The sequence below is a fragment of the Marmota flaviventris genome, chromosome 17 (assembly GCF_047511675.1).
Source record: "Marmota flaviventris isolate mMarFla1 chromosome 17, mMarFla1.hap1, whole genome shotgun sequence".
Classification (NCBI taxonomy): Eukaryota; Metazoa; Chordata; class Mammalia; order Rodentia; family Sciuridae; genus Marmota; species Marmota flaviventris.
This window is the reverse complement of record NC_092514.1, coordinates 28,441,443-28,458,725: the sequence shown is the minus strand read 5'-3', so window position 1 is coordinate 28,458,725 and position 17,283 is coordinate 28,441,443. Positions and strand designations below refer to the sequence as shown.

At 45.4% G+C, this 17,283-nt stretch overlaps 1 protein-coding gene across 1 annotated transcript in view; it reads left to right on the top strand.

The window, feature by feature from the left end:
• The window catches only part of Pitpnm3 (PITPNM family member 3), a 94,610-nt gene that overhangs the window by 18,383 nt on the left and 58,944 nt on the right, over window positions 1-17,283 (top strand). Inside the window, exon 3 of the mRNA XM_027922594.2 lies at window positions 10,455-10,562. Within this exon, the coding sequence (XP_027778395.2) occupies window positions 10,455-10,562 (108 nt within the window). The remainder of the gene's footprint in view (window positions 1-10,454; window positions 10,563-17,283) is intronic.

Here is a 17,283-nt window from a genome sequence, read left to right as displayed (position 1 = left end):
AGGTATGGTGGCCCTGGAGTAGGAAAGAGTGGGGAACATTCCAGGCTCTGAAGGAAGACCCGCATGGAAGGGCAGTGAAAAGCCAGGGCAATGAGGCTGCAGGCGCTGTGGCACCCATGGCTGGAACAGGATCTCTGAACCTCGCCCTGGAGAAAGCACAAAACCAAACGGGCAGGCGCTTTAGCCAGAGACCAGCGTGAGCAAAACCAGAGGTGTGGGTGCAGCAGGAGGTGAGTCAGTCTGGAATTTAGAAGAGAACACCCTGAGCTATGCTCCATGGGATGGGTGGGAAGGGGTAGAAGCACCGATGGCCTGCTCCCCAGCCCCGGAGGGTCCCCAGCTCCCACTCGGCCTGCTTGGCCCCATTCCAAGATGCCACCATGTTTAGGGTGTTGACTTATCCTGAGATGGGGGCCAACTTTGAAATGCCTGGCAAACAGGATCTTGAAAGACAAGAAGACCATGACTGAGAAGACATCCAGACCCAGAGCAGGAGCCTGGAGATGCGGTCCCAGCCATGCTATCCACTCGTTCTGTGACCCCAAGCTGGGCCTTAGTTTCCCTGTCAGCTCTGTGTTTCACCTTCCAATGTGGAGAATGCCCAGGTCGGGTGATTTTCAGGGAAGCGTGACTGGGAGACAGGGAGCTGCCCCTGCTTAAGCCTCCCTGTCTCTTGGCTCTGGGCAGACCCCCTGTCCCCCATGACAGTCCTAAATCAGCCCATTTGGGGCCAATTTTCTGCCTGATTGGAGTGGCTGCTGGGGCTGAGTTGCTCCATAGCAACTAACCCACAGTGTGACAACAACAGCTTCAATATTTTTGGTGCTTGGAAGACTTTGGTTTAAAATATTTCTTTCAGTTCATCGGGGGTCTGCATTCCCAGCTGACAATGGATTGCCGCAGGAGGCAGGCATCTGTGGGTGGCATGCGGGTTAGCTCTGTCCCTGGACCCTGCTCACCTGCTTTCCTTTAGAGCAGTTGTGGGTCCTTCTTGCTCCCTTCCCAGCTGGGTGCTGTCTCCCTAGGTTTCCCTCAGCGGTTCTCTGCTCACTCCTCCCCTGATGTCTCTGTTCTTTGTGCGGTGAAATTGGCCTCTTCCCTCACTCCTCTCTTCTTGGTGGGCCCTCCTTTACTTTCCGCCCTTGGTCTCATTACCTCCTTCTATCCCAGTGACTTGGGAGGTGGAGGCAGAAGGATTACAAATTTGAGGCCAGCCTCAGTGTCTTAGTGAGGTCCTAAACAACGTAGGGAGACCATGTCTCAAAAAAAAAAAAAAAAAAAAAGGCTGACCATGTTGTTCAATGATAAAATGCCCCAGGGTTCAATCCCCAGCATCAAAAGAAAAAAAAAAAAAAAAAAAAAGAAGATGCTCAGTGTCATAGTCATTAGGGAAATACAAATCAAAGCTGCACAGATCTCACCATATACCTGTTAGAATGGCTCAAATGACTGACCAAGATGTGGAAGAATTGGAACTTTCCAGTTTTGCTGGTGGGAAGAGACAATATACGACCATTTTGGAAAATAGATTACAGTTAATTAAAAAGTGAATCATACTTAACTAGCAATCCTTCCACTGCTAGGCATTTACCCAAGAAAAAGAGTGTGTGTGTCCACCTGTCGACTGGTCCAGGAATGTTCCCAGCAGCTTTATTTACTCCAGCCCCCAACCAAACATGAGTGCACACAAGTGACGGAGTGACTAACAAACTGCAGCACAGTAAGAAGGAATGCACGCATCCAGGCAGCAATGTGGACAAATCTCAAAATAATCACACGAAGTGAAAGAAGTCAGACAGAAACACAGCACACACTACACTGTGTGATCCATTGATATAAAATTCTTGGAAGTGCCAACTAATCTGTAGTGACAGGAGCAGGTCAGGTGTCCCCTAGGGGTGATAGTACACTCTCTTGATTGGGGTGATGTTTTCACAGGTATTTACAAATGTCAGAACTTACCAAACTGTGCATTTGAAATGCGTGCAGTTTACTGAATGTCAATTATACCTCAGTAATGCTGTTAAAAATGGAATCCCCTCCCCCATATAACAAAGGGGGTGTGACAGAGTGGTTGGGGGACTGAAGGAGGTTCCCAGAGGATGTGGCCCTGAACAGGGAGCTGAATAACAAGAACTGAGCCACGTGTGGCTCTGGGGGAAGGGCATTCTGTTCTGTGCAGCAGAGAGCTTTCACAGAAGGAAGGAGCACAGTATCTTTGGGAGATATCGGGAGGGCTGGGTTGGCCCCAGTGAGGGAGGGAGGAGGAGCCTGATTAGTGCTACTGGCCCATTGTGCCAACAGGGGCAACCTGTCTGTGGAAGGAAGTCTGCATCCTGCACATGTCCATGCTCAGGCTGGCCCTTGACACCCCTGTCCCTGTCTTGGTAGAGGACAGAGTCTCATAAGTCAGAATTTATAGTATAAGATGGACCTGCCACAGGGAATTATGCTTGGATCTTGAGTGACTGAGGTCCTAACATGGAGTTAGTCACATTCATGTGCTGGCCACTTCTTCATATTCATGGTGGATGTGTCTCTGAGGTCTTTATACTTTATTATTTCTCAACACACGATCTCCTTACAGCCTGAGTCCCTCTAGGGTAGTTGCTCAATGAACAATTAGTGTATCTCAGATTCCAATAATGGTCTGCCAGATACTTCAGGGTGGGTGTAAGTAAACCTGTTTCCGTTTTAATGTCTTTGTTTTTCCACCATCATAAAGAGAAACAGAAGAAAATCATAATGAGAGACGCTGAGGTAAAGGAGGAAGTAAAAGCAGCATTATTACCACAGCAAATGCCTCCTATTTTAGGGCAAGGATCCTCAGAAGGACTAGAAAATCTTTTATTTTTCACTTCTCTTTACATAAAATATATCTGTTGACCGACTTCCTCATGGCTGTTTTTACCTCCTTGTTTTGCAATGTGCATATGATGGGATTAAAATCAAGGGAATATTACTGTATGGAACACAGATACTACTTTATTTAGGGAAAACAAGTCAAAGGGACGAACATAAATGTAGATGCTTGGTCCAAACATTAGCCCCACTATGGTGATGTGGGGATATCACACACGCGGACACGGCCCTGTTGGTTCTGACCCTGAGCCTGAGTGCTTCTTGACATTAACAGAGCCCTGAAATACATCACGGAGATCAGATCGTGGCTAAAGATCATCACTAATTCTTCTGGGAAGGTGTTGGCATAGGCAATCCGCGCCAGTTGTGTGATGTCACAGAAGTAGCCGTCCAACTCACTGGGCCCACAGAAGAGAAGTCCAACAAGGACGGCCACCTGTAGTATAGAATGGACGAAGCCCCCCATTCAGGAGAGAGCCCCCAGGATACAGCAGAGACATGGCTTCCTGATGGTAGTCTAGTGGAGGGGGCGCAGATAGCCGCATGATGGTCAAGGCCATCCCTGCGAGCAGGAACATCTCTAAGGCCCAGCAAAGCGCAAGAGGAAGAGCCGTGCAGTGGACCCACCAGAGGAAATCATCTTTCTTTCCACAAAGAAGTTCACAAGCATTTTCGGGGATGTGACAGAGGAATACCAAATATCAAGGAAAGCCAGGGGGGCCATCAAGAAATACATGGGAGATGTCAGATGGGGATCAAGTCTGGTGGTGCACATGGTAAAGATATTCTCTGGGAGGAGGAATAGATAGGAGGATAGAAATAGAGCAAATAGGGGTAGTTGCACCTCCCAAGTCTGGGATGGGCCAGTAAGAACAAATTCTGTCGTCCTGGTGTAATTTGCAGTTTTCATTTCTTCAATTAGTTTTTTTTTCCCTTCATAATGTGGCTATGAAAAATAAGGAAATGATAATTACTGCAAATAACACTTAACTAGAATTGTATCACCAGTTTCAAAATTGTTGTTATGTTCCCTGTCGCTGAGACTACTACATAGGATATGAATACATTTGGTCACCCTATTTTGTCTTTTTCCCCCACTTTTTTAAAAAAAATATTCTAATTAATTGTTTTAATTAAAGTAGAATGAATTTTGATACATCATACATGAATGGAGTATAACTTCTCATTCTTCTGGTTGCACATGATGTACAGTCTATGTAATTATATATGCACATAGGATAATAATGTACAGGCTGTGTAATCACATATGCACATAGGGTAATAATGTCTGATTCATTCTACTATCCTTTCTGCCTCCATAGCCCCTCCCTTTCCTTCACTCCCCTCTGTCCAATCCAAAGTACCTCCATTCCCCACCCCCTTATTGTGAATTAGTATCCATGTGCATATCAGAGAAAACATTCAGCCTTTGGTTCTTTGGGATTGGCTTATTTCACTTGGCATGATGTTCTCCAGTTCCATCCATTGACTGGCAAATGCCATAGTTTCATTCTTCTGTAAGGCTGAGTAATATTCCATTGTGTATATATACACCACAATTTCTTTATCCATTCATCTGTTGAAGGGCACCTCGGTTGGTTCCATAGTTTAGCTATTGTGAATTTAGCAACATTGATGTGGGTGTGTCAGTGTCGTATGTTGAGTTTAAGTCCTTTGGGTATAAACCTAAGAGTGGGATAACTGGGTCAAATGATGTTTCCATTGTAAGTTTTCTGAGGGATCTCCATACTACTTTCCATAATGGTTACAGCAATTTGCAGTCCCACCAGCAATGTATGAGTGTAGGTGCATCCTCAACTATAACCTACTTAGGTACAGAGACTACTCCAACTAGAGTTCTAAAATGATCAAAGATCTAGGTATAAACAAAGGCTTTTACCAAGAACTTGACTGTGAAAAGGTAATCTTAGGGGGAAGTTCCTTGAACTAGCAGGTAGAAGATCTGGGTTCTTGGCCTGACCCTACCCGGGAGGCTCCTTTTGACCATGGACCAGTTAAGCAGCCATGCATCTGCAAAACAAGGATGCCAGGTTTCACCTTGAAGGCTCTTCGCAGCTCTAAATGTTTCATGGGGCACCCAAATGGCCTTGCAAAGCTCTGTCACCATAATGCCCAGGCCCATTTCCTCACTTTGGTTTTCCTCTCCATCATCTCAATAGCAGACATTTCCTCCACGAACATGCATAAGCAAGATGACAGGTCAAGCAGTTGTGGAGGGTGGTGGTGGTGGTGGTAGAGCTGGGTTTATCTTCAGGGTACATCTGGTCCTGGGTGGCTTGACCAAGAACCAAGCATGGGACTCGCTCCTTCAGCAGGGTAGGGATGTTCTCCAGGTTGGGCAACTTCTGCCTTTACCCCTGTCTTAAGTCTCCTCGGTTTTCTTGCTCTCAGTGCTCGGTGCTGGCTGATCCTCCTCTTTGCCATCAAGTAGGAGGCTGGGGCCTGAGGAGCTGGATGCTGGTTGCATAGTCTCACGGCTCGAACTTTCTGGTTTCCCATAGCAACCAGGAGAGGAAGGTGGTGCAGGGATAAACAATCCCATTTTACAGACAAAGACTCTCACCAAGTTGGTTCTCTTAGAGAATGAGGGCAGAGTCTGGTCTTCTCTCAAATTGTGTTATGATCACACAGCCCCTTGGCGTGAAAGAAGCACAGTCAGAGGACCCCGTCCCCCATCCTAGCAGTGCCCCTGACAGCCTCCGTCTGACCTCAGTCGAGACTTGAGTCTCTGAGTCTGACTCCTCCTCTGGAAAACAGTAGGTGTAGGAAGCTTTGTCTCTTGGGTGGAGAGGAAGGAAGTCACTGTGGGAAGATGGATGACTATTCCTGAGCCAAGGAGCCATCACAGAAGCCAATCAAAGTATGTCATAGACCCCCTGCGCTCCCCTGCCTTTCCCCCCACTGTGGGAAGGGAGATGGAGAATAGAGCCTGTCCCAAAGGCTTCTGGGGATAACCTGAGTGGCAGCTGCCACCATGTGATGAAGAGAGAGTGGTAGCCATGGCTGTAGGTTGGGGGGAGGGTGTTAGGGAGCACAGTGAAGATGGCCAATCTTATTTTTTGTTACTGGAGATTTAACCCAGCAGCACTTTGCCACTGTGTCACATCCCCAGCCTTTTTTTTAATATTTATTTTTTTTAGGTGTAGATGGACACAACACAATGCCTTTATTTTTATGTGGTGCTGAGGATCGAACCCGGGTCCTGCCCGTGCTAGGCAAGTGCTCTACTCCTGAGCCACAATCCCAGTCCCCTCCAGCCTTTTTTGTTTTGAGACAGGGTCTTACTAAGTTGCTTAAGGCCTCACTAAGTTGCTGAGGCTGGTCTTGAACTTTTGATCTTCCTGTCTCAACCTCCCAAGTCACTGGGATTACAGGCATGTGCCACCACACCCAGAAAGGTGAGCAATCGTGTGACCCAGAGGCCTCTGGGCAGACACTTCTAGGTCCTTGGACAGACTGGTATTGTGGGCCTGTTGATAGATGGTATTGGACAGGTCATCTGGAGGAGGTGACCAAGCCCTTGGCTCCATGAGCTAGAGGTGAAGGCTACCTGGCCTAGGATAAGGAGTCTCCCTAAGTCCTATAAACCCTGCAGAAACCAAGGCCCCCCCAGGCAAGAAGAAAGGCTTTCCTTGCAGCACCGGAGGTGGTGCTGAAAGGGCACATGCAGGCTTTGGCCAGGGTCAGAGTCAGGCTGAGGTTGGAGCCAGAGTTATGGTGATGGTGGGTGATGCTCAGCCTGCAGCTTAGTCTGAGCAGGGGCTAGAGTTCAGGGCCAGGGGGACAGATACCAAAACGATGTCCATACCAATGGTCACCATGAGATAATTAGAATGCAGGGAACAGTCATCAGAAGACAAAAGGCAAAGTCAATAAGCAGGACAAGTCATCCAGATGTCCCCTCTGTGGCCTTAGTGGGTCCTGTGGGGAAGCAGCACTAAGAGAGGGAAAGTAGAACAAGGCTCAGAGCTGAGCCATGCAGAACCCTCTGCCTGAACAACTCTGAAAGGAGCCATTCTGTCTGCTGCTTCTGTGTGCACAGGCTTGTGTGTGTGTTTTGTGTGTGTGTGTGTGTGTGCATGTGTGTGTGTATTATTGTTACCACTCAGGGTACAAGCCCATTGTTTCTTTCTTTCTTTCTTTTTTTTTAATCTTTATACTATCAAAGGGTTTTTTCTTTTTCTTTTTTAAAAATACATGACAAGAGTGGAATGCATTACACTCATTATTACCCATACAATTTTTTGTAACTCTGTATATAAAGTATGTTCACACCAAACTATGCCATTATACATGTACTCTTTCTTTCCATTGTTTCCTTTATATTTTATTTTTTAGTTGTAGTTGGACACAAAACCATTATTTTATTTATTTTTATGTGGTGCTGAGGATTGAACCCAGGGCCTCGCAGGTGCGAGGTGAACGCTCCACCACTGAGCCACAACCCCAGCCCAGCCCCGCCCCATTGTTTTTCAAAATAAAGATCTGAAAGCTGAATGCAGAGTGAGTACAGGTGAGAGGTCCAGATCAGGAGAGGGAGACAGGAAAGAAAGCATATTGGAAGGATGGGGCTTGGAACAGCTGGAGAGACAGAATACAGAAAGGGACAGATACTGAGATGAGGGGAGAAGAAAGAGGTTGCCCAGAGAGGGGGACGCTCTGATGGCTTTGCATTCACCCCTGGGAGAGGACTTAGGGCATTGTAGACAACACGGGGTAGTGTGTGCGGAGACAGACCCGGAGCCGCGTCCTCGCATCTCATCACGTCTGAGTTATCATTATGTCCTTCGCACGACTGGCTTCCTACAGGTTGGAGGTCACGACTCCCAGGACACACAGTAGGTGCTTGAGTATCCATTCGCTGTAGACTGGATGTCAGAATGAGCAAATGGAGAGTTGCTTTTGGATAACTGAGGCAGGAAACAGAATTTAAGGTGGGTCACAGGCTGACTACCCTGCTCTGGAGCTGGGACATGATGTCATAGGAAGAGACAAGGGTGTGACTGGAATTAAGAGTGAGTGTTGTGGCCCAACACCACATGCTGGCAGCAGCGGTGGCGATGTGACGGTGGTACCATTTTGTTATCTCACCTCTGTGCTCTTCCAGTGCGCTCATTGCTTTTGTGAACATGTGACCTGCCTCATCTCATCGAATCCTCCCAGCCGACCTATGACGTAGGCACGACTCTGATGTCATTTTTGTAGAGGAGGAAACTAAGGCTTAGAATACTGAAATGACTCGTCTGAGGTCACATAATAGTCAATCTCACACCAGAACTGAGTTGTTAACTTTGTTACTATTCTGCTTCCCCAGGAATAATACTACCTTATATTTATACACATTATGCACACCATTTTGGCTTGTGCATTTTTTCAAAATTTATTGTGTTTAGCTCGAGAGAGAGAGAGAGAGAGAGAGAGAGAGAGAGAGAGAGAGAGACATTTAAGGGAAAAGGTAAACAGAAGTGTTGGAAGGAGGTGAGCAAAATCACAAAGCTCATGGGTAGCAGAGTCTGCCCTGGAGCCTGGTCAGAGCTCTCCCCAAGTGCATATGCTGCTCATGGGTGTAAACCAGTCTCCAGATGGAGCACACCAGACTCAGGACACTCCTGAGTGTACGTGTAGTGCTTGGTTGGTGTTGAGCAGCCAATACAGGAGTCTAGGACAGGCTATCGGGAGGACAGGATTTCAGGACTCTTGAAACAGTGTATCTGGGCTTGCATCCTTTGGCAGTGACCTTGGGCAGGAATTACTCAACTCCTCTGTGCTTCAGTTTTCTCAAAACAGACATAGTAATAATTGTTCGTTTTTAGTGTTGCTGACAGAATTGAGTTAATATTTGGAAACACATCAATTTCACTATGTAGTTAGGATTTCATAAAGGTTGGTCAATCAATCAATCAATAAAATAAGGCAGGAGGAGGTGTACCAGCCAGAAATGAGATCTGGATTACGGAACTCTAGAGTGACCCAGAATGCTGGACCCAGTGCTTCAGCTCTACCATATTGGTTCCGTCTGCTGGATACGGTTCTTTGCTGGTGCAACGGGCTTCACCCCTCTATCCTCCTTCTCACTCCTCTTCCCCATTTCTTCCCTTCCTCTCCTTCCCCTTCTCCCTCTCCTTCCCCTCCTCCCTCTCCCCCTCTTCCTCTTCCTTCTTCTTCATCTTTTCATGGTACTGATGATTGAACCCAGGGTACTCTACCACTGAGCTATATCTCCAGCCCTTATTTATTGTACCAGGGATTGAACCCAGGGGTGCTTAGCCACTGAGTTATATCCTCAGTCTTTTTATTTTTTATTTTCAGACAGGGTTTCACTCGGTTGCATAGGGCCTCACTAAGTTGCTGAGGCTGGCCTTGAACTTGTGATCCTCCTGCTTCAGTCACCTGAGTCAGTGGGATTACAGGCTCGAACCTCCCCTCCTAACACCCCTTTATTCTTTTTTTAATATTATTTTTTAGCTGTTGTTGGACACATGCCTTTATTTTATTTATTTTTATGTGGTGCTGAGGATCAAACCCAGCGCCTCGCACATGCCAGGCGAGTGCTCAACCCCTGAGCCCCAGCCCCAGCCCCCCTTTATTCTTAACTATCATGAGTTTGGGGTTTTTCCTCAATACCCTTTGATGTCTGTTCTTTGAAGGTGGACACACATCTTGCCACGGGGAAGGCCTGTCTCTTTGGAGAGCACCCTTCCCAGTGGGTCTGTTCTTGAGGAAATGTCTCTACAGGACAGAGACTGTACCATTGGTGCATGTGGGAGGGGCTTTTGTTCAGTGATTGGGGGATTCAGCCCCACTGCTTCTTGCCAGAGTAATCACTAAGCTCAGACGGGGAAAAGATAAGGATAGAAACAGGGCTGAGGGGTGAAGTGGGGGAGAATGAAGGCATTAGAAGGTTCACGAAGTTCAGATGGGGGCTAAGGGTTCCATGCAGCTCAAGGCTTGCTTAGAACCAGGAGCTTTCTGCTCTCCTCTCACTCCAGAGCTTCTCCTGTCCATCTCAAACCCTGACCCACTCAAATCCTGCTGGTGAGTTGACAAAATACCACCTGGTTCTCATCTCAGAGCACATTCTATGCACTGAGATCTTTACACCCATTATTTCATGTAATCCTTGAAAAAACTCAGTGAGCTGGACATGGCTGGTCCCATCTTACTGATAGGAAAACTGAGGCTCAGAGAAGTCGAATGACATTCCTAAAGAAAAACTGCTGGCAAGTGACAAGCTTTCTGCCTTTTGAGAAATACTACTTTCGGTGCCAGGAGTTGAGGTTTCTCTGAGTTTTCAGCTTTTCTCACAACTGGTTCCTTGTTTACTTTATTACGCTGTCCCATGTGGAGGTCCAGTAGGGTACAGCAACACACCTTTTTGCAATGACACCTTCCTGAATGTCCCATTCCTGTCTATAACGATGGACACATTCAATAGTTGAAGACTACCTCAATTCATGGATGAGATAATAACCCCCTTAGACATAAGTCCCTGTCCCCCTCAACCCTGATCCAGTTAGGGCCACCTATAGATGGCCATGCCTGCTTATGTCCGTCTCTGCTTCTTTCCACAGAGGAGATGGCCGAGGGGAAAAATGCTATCCTCATTGGAATGAGCCAGTGGAATTCAAATGACCTGGTGGAGCAGATCGAGACCATGGGGAAACTGGATGAGCATCAAGGTGAGACTCTTTCTCACAGTCAGGGAAAGCACACGCATGTGTTCCAGAGCGGGTCAGGGCTGCTAATTGGGGTTGGGACTCAGGTCTTCTGTGAAGAGTTGTCTTTCTGGGCACCTTTCCTTACAGCATTCCTGAATTCTGTCACCTGTAGAAACTCTCTTGGGGACATCTGTGGGTTTTATTTCTTTTTTCCTTTTTTGGTAGAAAAACAACCCCAGGATATTGCAACCAAGCTTCCTTTGTCTGTAGAGTGACCACTCAGGAGCATGGGGTGGTTAAGGCTGGTGCTGGCTTCATGCTCCTGGTACAGTGAGGCCTTCAGGGTTGAAATCTGCTGGATAAGGCGGTTGCCATTGGAGGAGCCTCTGAGCGAGGATAGGAGCCCAGGTCTCAGAGGAGAGGGATGGCAATGAAGGATTGGGTCTTCCTATGGCTGAGTTGCTAAAGAAGTTTATGGATGGGAATTCATGCAAGAGGATGGGAACGTTTGGCCAGGAGCTTGATAAGCTTTTAGGTATCCACCTGTCTATCCATTTGTCCATTTTCCATTACTAATGGAATGTCTAATGAACATCTACCTGGATAAGTGCTTGGTGGGAGGGACCACAGTGATTCACCGGAAGCCTCTGCCTCCTGATGTGGGACATGGTGCACATCAAGACATAAGGGTTGGGCTTAAGCTGAGGGTTTTCGGCCCAGAAGGAGAGGCAGGACTTTAGGAGGCAGGAGAGCAGATCAAGGAAGGGTTCCTGACAATGAGGTGAGGGGACCCGACTTTGGAAGGCAGGTAGAGGATGTAGCTGAGCTTACATATGGGGAAACCAAGGCCCAGAGATCCTCAGCTGAGGGCTGAGGATTTGATTAATACTGCCTTGAAGTGAGAAGCAGAGCCAGGGCAAGGATCCCACTCAGGCTGCAGGGTGCTAACCTTTGTATCTGTGACCCTCAGGCCAGGAGGATCACATCCACTACATACTCCTCATCTTACTTTCTTCTTTCTTAACGTCTTAATCCCTTTGGTGTTGCTAAAACAGAATACCCGATGCTAAGTAACGTATAAAGAAGAGAAATGTATCTGGCTCCTCATTTTAAAACAACTTGCTCTCTTGATAACTGATCCACTCTCTGTGTTCACATGAATCCCTTCACGAGGGTAGCCATGACCCAATCACTGCCCAGTTGGCCTTACCTCTTAAAGGTCCTGACCCCTCTCAATGCTGTTACATTGGAGGCCAAGCTTCCAGCACACGAACCTTGGGGGACAGACCATATTCAAACCATGGCATTTATTTCCTCTTCTTCCTTTATTGGCCCTGTCAGTGCACAGTCATGGTCTGGACCAGAGTTACCAAGTGAGCAAAGCATCCGATCAGGAGGTATCTGGTGAGATGGTTCTGGCCTAGCCCAAGAGAATGGCCATCTTGCCCCTTTTCTCATCCTCCATCACTGCCTCATTTGTTCGGGGCCCTCCCTATGCCAAAGTACCCATCCTGAGCAATGGGTGAGCCTGGGATGATTTTTTTTCTCAGTTTATAATGAAGAACTTGGGAGAAGTTATGTCTTGCCTGTGGTCCTCCCAGGCTCCTGATCCTCAGTTCAGAGTTTCCCTTCTGGTCTTCATAGCCATATATTTGCCATTCTCATTGGAACGAGCCATCATTCCAATGGGTCCAAGAACTTGAGAAGGGGCATTAAGGGTACCATGGATTCCAGGTTCTGCTCCATGACCATGCTTGGTCGTCACAAAAAGACAGACCCAGATGTATACTCACCAGTCATCTGGCCATCGCCTCCTCACTCCAAGCCTCCCTTGTCTGCTGAGAAATGTGTGACTCAGACACAGTGTGAGCTCGGGAGAGGGTGATGGAAGGGTGGAGTGAGCTGGGAGGGCTGGGAAGGGCCAGGGAGAAGGAAGCAGAAGGGGAGGTCCACAGGAGAGGCAGTGACTGCAGCTTTGTGGGGTGTGAGAGGTCTGAGTTTGCACCTCAGCCCTGCTACTATGTGGTTTTGTGGACAAGGAAAGTCACATCACCTCTCTGAGCCCTGGTTAATTCATCTGCAATACGGGGGTACCGAAAAAGTGGTGAAAATTAAATGAGATATTACTTGCAAAGTGCACCCAGGAACAAGTAATCATCAGTAGGGAGGAGGGGAAGAAGAGTGAGCCATCTCGTATGAGTTCAGCCCTCGAGAACACTTCATGGTGCTGATTCATGTTTGAACTAGGATGATGCTTGCTTGTGTCCAGAAGCTGATGCTTCATCCTCCCAGTACAGAATGAGGAGGGCGGGGAGGAAGAGGGGATGAGGAAGAGCCAACTAGCCGATTTCCAGCTCCTTCGGAGGCCCGTTCCCCCTGTGGATTCATGATGGGAATTCCCAGAACACGAAAGAATGCACATTGCTTCCTTTCGTTTCAGTGACCATTTATGGACCACCACAGGGGCCCAACCCTGTGCTAGATATCAGGGACGTAAGGACCAGCAGGGTGGCACTGTCACTGTAGCAGAGTGACGAGTGACTGCAACTAGGCAAGCTGAGTAAAGGGCCTGGAGAGGGAGGCTCTGGGGGTACTTTGGGGAGAGGATTTTGGGAGAACACTCGCTGTGATCTAAACTGGCCATATAAACAGAGCTGATGCTCCTGCCTCTTCCGAGTTTCCTGCCCTTAAAAATGGAGGTCACCCCAGGGGCCACCTCTCGAGGTGGGTGCATTGGCCAGTCACATTTCCTTCATGGGTGCCTCCATTTTCCCCAATGATGACTCCACGTCTGCCTCCAGCCTAGAACACTCTCCTGGCCTCTAGAACTCGGTAGCACCCTACCTGGAAGACCTCAGGATCCCGGATGCTCTGCAAATTCCAAATGGAGCTGATCCTTCTTCTTCTTCTGAAACCTGAATTGTGTTTTGTGTTCCATCTTTTCTCTCCTTGATCATTTAATTCATATATCACACACGCACTTTCTGACTCTTCTAATGATTCCAGTTCTCCTCCTGCTCCTTCTCCTCCTCCTCCTTCTCTTTTTCTTTCGGTGCTAGGGTTTGAACCCAGGGCCTTGTGCATGCTGGGCAGGTCCTCTACCACTGAGCTACACCCCTAGACCTAATATCCAGTTCTTGAGGGTGCTGATTCGGGAAGGGGGAGGGCGGTGAACATACATAAGCATGCACTGTGGGTCTTGATTCTCCATTATTTTTTTTTATTGTGAACTCATCTTGGTCACTCCCTCTTCTTTTCTGTGGGAGTCTGTGTGTCTTGGTGCAAATATCCTCCTCGAGACTGGTCTTTTGTTTCTTTCTGCTGGACTTGAGTATTTCACTCATTTTGAATATTTTATATGCTAAATTTACAGCCTAGGGTTTCCACTCTCCATGGGTGGTATATATTTAGACCTTACACCCATATGTGGCACAGGCTTAGGGTGTTAATTACTCATGAGTGACTTTTTTCTTTCTCACTCTCTGTGAATGGTTTCTTTGCTGCTGCCCCAAAGGGATTTGTGTGTGTGTGTGTGTGTGTGTGTGTGTGTGTGTGTTCCTTTATGGATGGAGCAGCCCTTCAAGGATCCCTACTTTAAAGGGGCTCCACTTTAGCTCCTCATCATCCCCCAGCTGAGGTTAAATTTTGTTCTCAGCCATTAGCCCCAGAGCCTCCATACATTGGATGCACGGATCCTGGGTGTGTCTCAGCCACCTCAGCTTCTGTTTTCCCTCCCCCAGTATTTCCCTCCTCTTGTGTATTGTACATTATTTTAAGGTTGGTTATATATTGACACTTTGGGGGTACCTATTGCCCAGCACATATGTATTTCTGTGGGGAGGAATCCTCCTGCATCAGCTCAGTGCACCTTATTTATTATTGTTGTCATTTGACAATGGTTTACTATTTTTTACTTAACATTTTTTTGGATTGTGGTAAAATAAATACATGTAACAAAATATACACTTTTAACCACTTGAAGTGTGTACTTCAGTGGCATTAAGTCACGTTGCTGTATAGCCATCATCAATCACCATCTACCTCTAGAACTTTGTCATTATCTCAAACTGAAACTTCTGCACTCCTTAAACACTAACCAACCCCTGGTCCCTCATAACCACTGTTCTGCTTTCTGTCTCTCTGAATTTTACTTCCCTGGGTACCTCTATAAATGTGATCATACTGGATTCATCCTTTGGTATCTGGCTTATTTCATTTAGTTTAATGTTTTCAAGATTCATCTATGTTGTAGCATGTGTCAGTACTTCCTTCCATTGTGTGGCTGAATAATTTTCCATTGGATTTAGCACATTGTGTTTATCCGTTCTTCTGTCAATGGACATCTGGGTTGTTTTCATTTTTTATCTATTGTGACTAATACTGCTATGAACATTCGTGTACAAATATCCACCTTATTTCTTGACTATATTATTGTTGGGGAAAAAAATCAAGGAATACAAATAAAAACCAAAGTTGTCCTTAGCTATCCCTTCAATTTCAAAACCATTCCTTCAAGTTCAGACTTCATTGCAGAATTTATGGATGTGGAAGGCATCACTCTGGAAGTAGATAAGATTAGACATTAATATTGCAGCTTGCTTCAAAAAAAATTAACAGTAGATCTTGGTGAGTCTTTCACTTCTTTTCATAAATGTGTACATATAGATTCACCTCATTCTTTTTACCTGTGTTACCATATTCTGTACAGTAGACATGCCATAATTTATTAAGCCATTCTGTAGTGGGAAGTCATTGAAATTTTTCATTATTAAAAGAATGTTGTAGGGCTGGGGATATAGCTCAGTTGGTAGAGTGCTTGCCTCTCATGCACAAGGCCCTGGGTTTGATTTCCAGCACCACAACACACACACACACACACACACACACACACAAAAGAGGAAGAAGAAAAAAGAATGCAGTATATGTTAGAAAATAAACATTGAGTTCAGTGCGGTGGCACACACCTGTAATCCCTGTGGTCTGGGAGGCTGAGGCAGGAGGATTGTGAATTCAAAGTCAGCCTCAGCAATTTAACGAGGCCCTAAGAAACTCAGTGAGACTCTGTTTCAAAATAAAAACACTAAAAAGGGCTGAGGATGTGGCTTAGTAGTTAAGTGCACCTGAATTCAATCTTCAGTACCATTTCCCTACAATGTTGACAGAATTGATTGACAATATTAAGCTTTAAAATTTTTTTCTGATTTATTAGTGAAACTATCTTCTTATATTTTATTTTTACTTGATTTCTAGTAAGGTTGAACTTCTTTTCATAAATGTGTTGACCTACATTATTTTCTTGTTTTTTTAATTTCTTAAATATAATTTTTGCCATATTCTATTGGATTATTTATCCTTTTCGTATTTCTTTTTTTTAAAATATTTTTTAGTTGTTGATGGACCTTTTTATTTTATTTATTTGTATGTGGTGCTGAGAATCGAACCCAGTGCCTCACGCATGCTAGGCAAGCACACTACCACTGAGCCATAACCCCAGCACCTCCTTTTCGTATTTCTTTTAGGAAGTCTTCTTAAGTATACTGGATGCAAGTTATTTGTCTGCTATGTATTTAAAATTTTGTCACTCTGCTGAGATTTCTTATTAGCTCTAATAGCTTGTTAGTTGATTCCTTTGGGTTTTCCAGTGAGACTGTGATATCACTTAAGAGTCTTAACAGTTACATCCTCAACAATATTTATACCACTTACTCATTTTTTTAAATAATTGCATTGCATAACCATCTTAGAATTTTGCCTATCATATTTATGTCCATCACCATAAGGGGGAGATCCATTGTTAATACCCAAGACCACAATTCACAATGAAATTATAACGCATAGAAGTGCAGCATAAATACATCTATTGGATAGGATTTCCAGATTAACACCAGGTACCAGAAGTGGTGGCAGGCTTTCTTGTTTGATCATATCTGTATTGATGATATAAGGGAACTATCCTAATATTTCCCCAATAAGTATTGCCTCTTGCCCTAGTGTTCCAGAAAGATTCCTTCATCAAGTTGAAAAAATTAACTCTGAAAGTTTACATCTTTTCTCCTTTCCCTCATTGTTTGAATCCACCTCCTCTCCATTATTAATATGTTTTGCCAAAAGTTTACCCATTTTGATAATCTTCCAAAGAAATAGCTTTATTTTTTTAACCAACTCTATATAAACTCTGTTTTTTAAAAAAATTTAATTTATGTAAATTAGTGTTGCTTTTGTTTCAACACTTCTTTCCTTCTACGTTCTTTGGGTTTAAGTTGTTCATAACTTTCCAAATTCTAGAGAAAAGAGTTTTTAGGCTTTTTTTGTTTTCTAATTTACTCATGCATGGGTCCCTGCCAAGGCCTTGGAGGGCCCTAGAAAAATGTTTTTAAATTCTGATAAATTTTGCAAAGGTAAGATATTTTGATTATCCTTTTATATAAAGGGGACCCCAAAATTACATAACCTTCAGTTTCCACAAAGCCTGGATTCAGATACTTTGGCCACATGCCACAGGAGTTGGTTAAGTAACCCTCCTTCTCACTGTGGGTCATTTCCAAGTAGTTCAAAATCTCCATTTTTCTCCTCTTGACCTTAAGAGTTATTTAGAAGCATTTACAAGACTCCTGGTGACTTGTATTTTTTTTTCCTTGTTAATTTGCAATTTTATTCCTTTGCGATTGGAGAATGTGACCTGTAAGTGCTATTATTTTAAAGTGCTTTCTTGTCTAAAACTGGTGTGTGCAAATGAATGTCC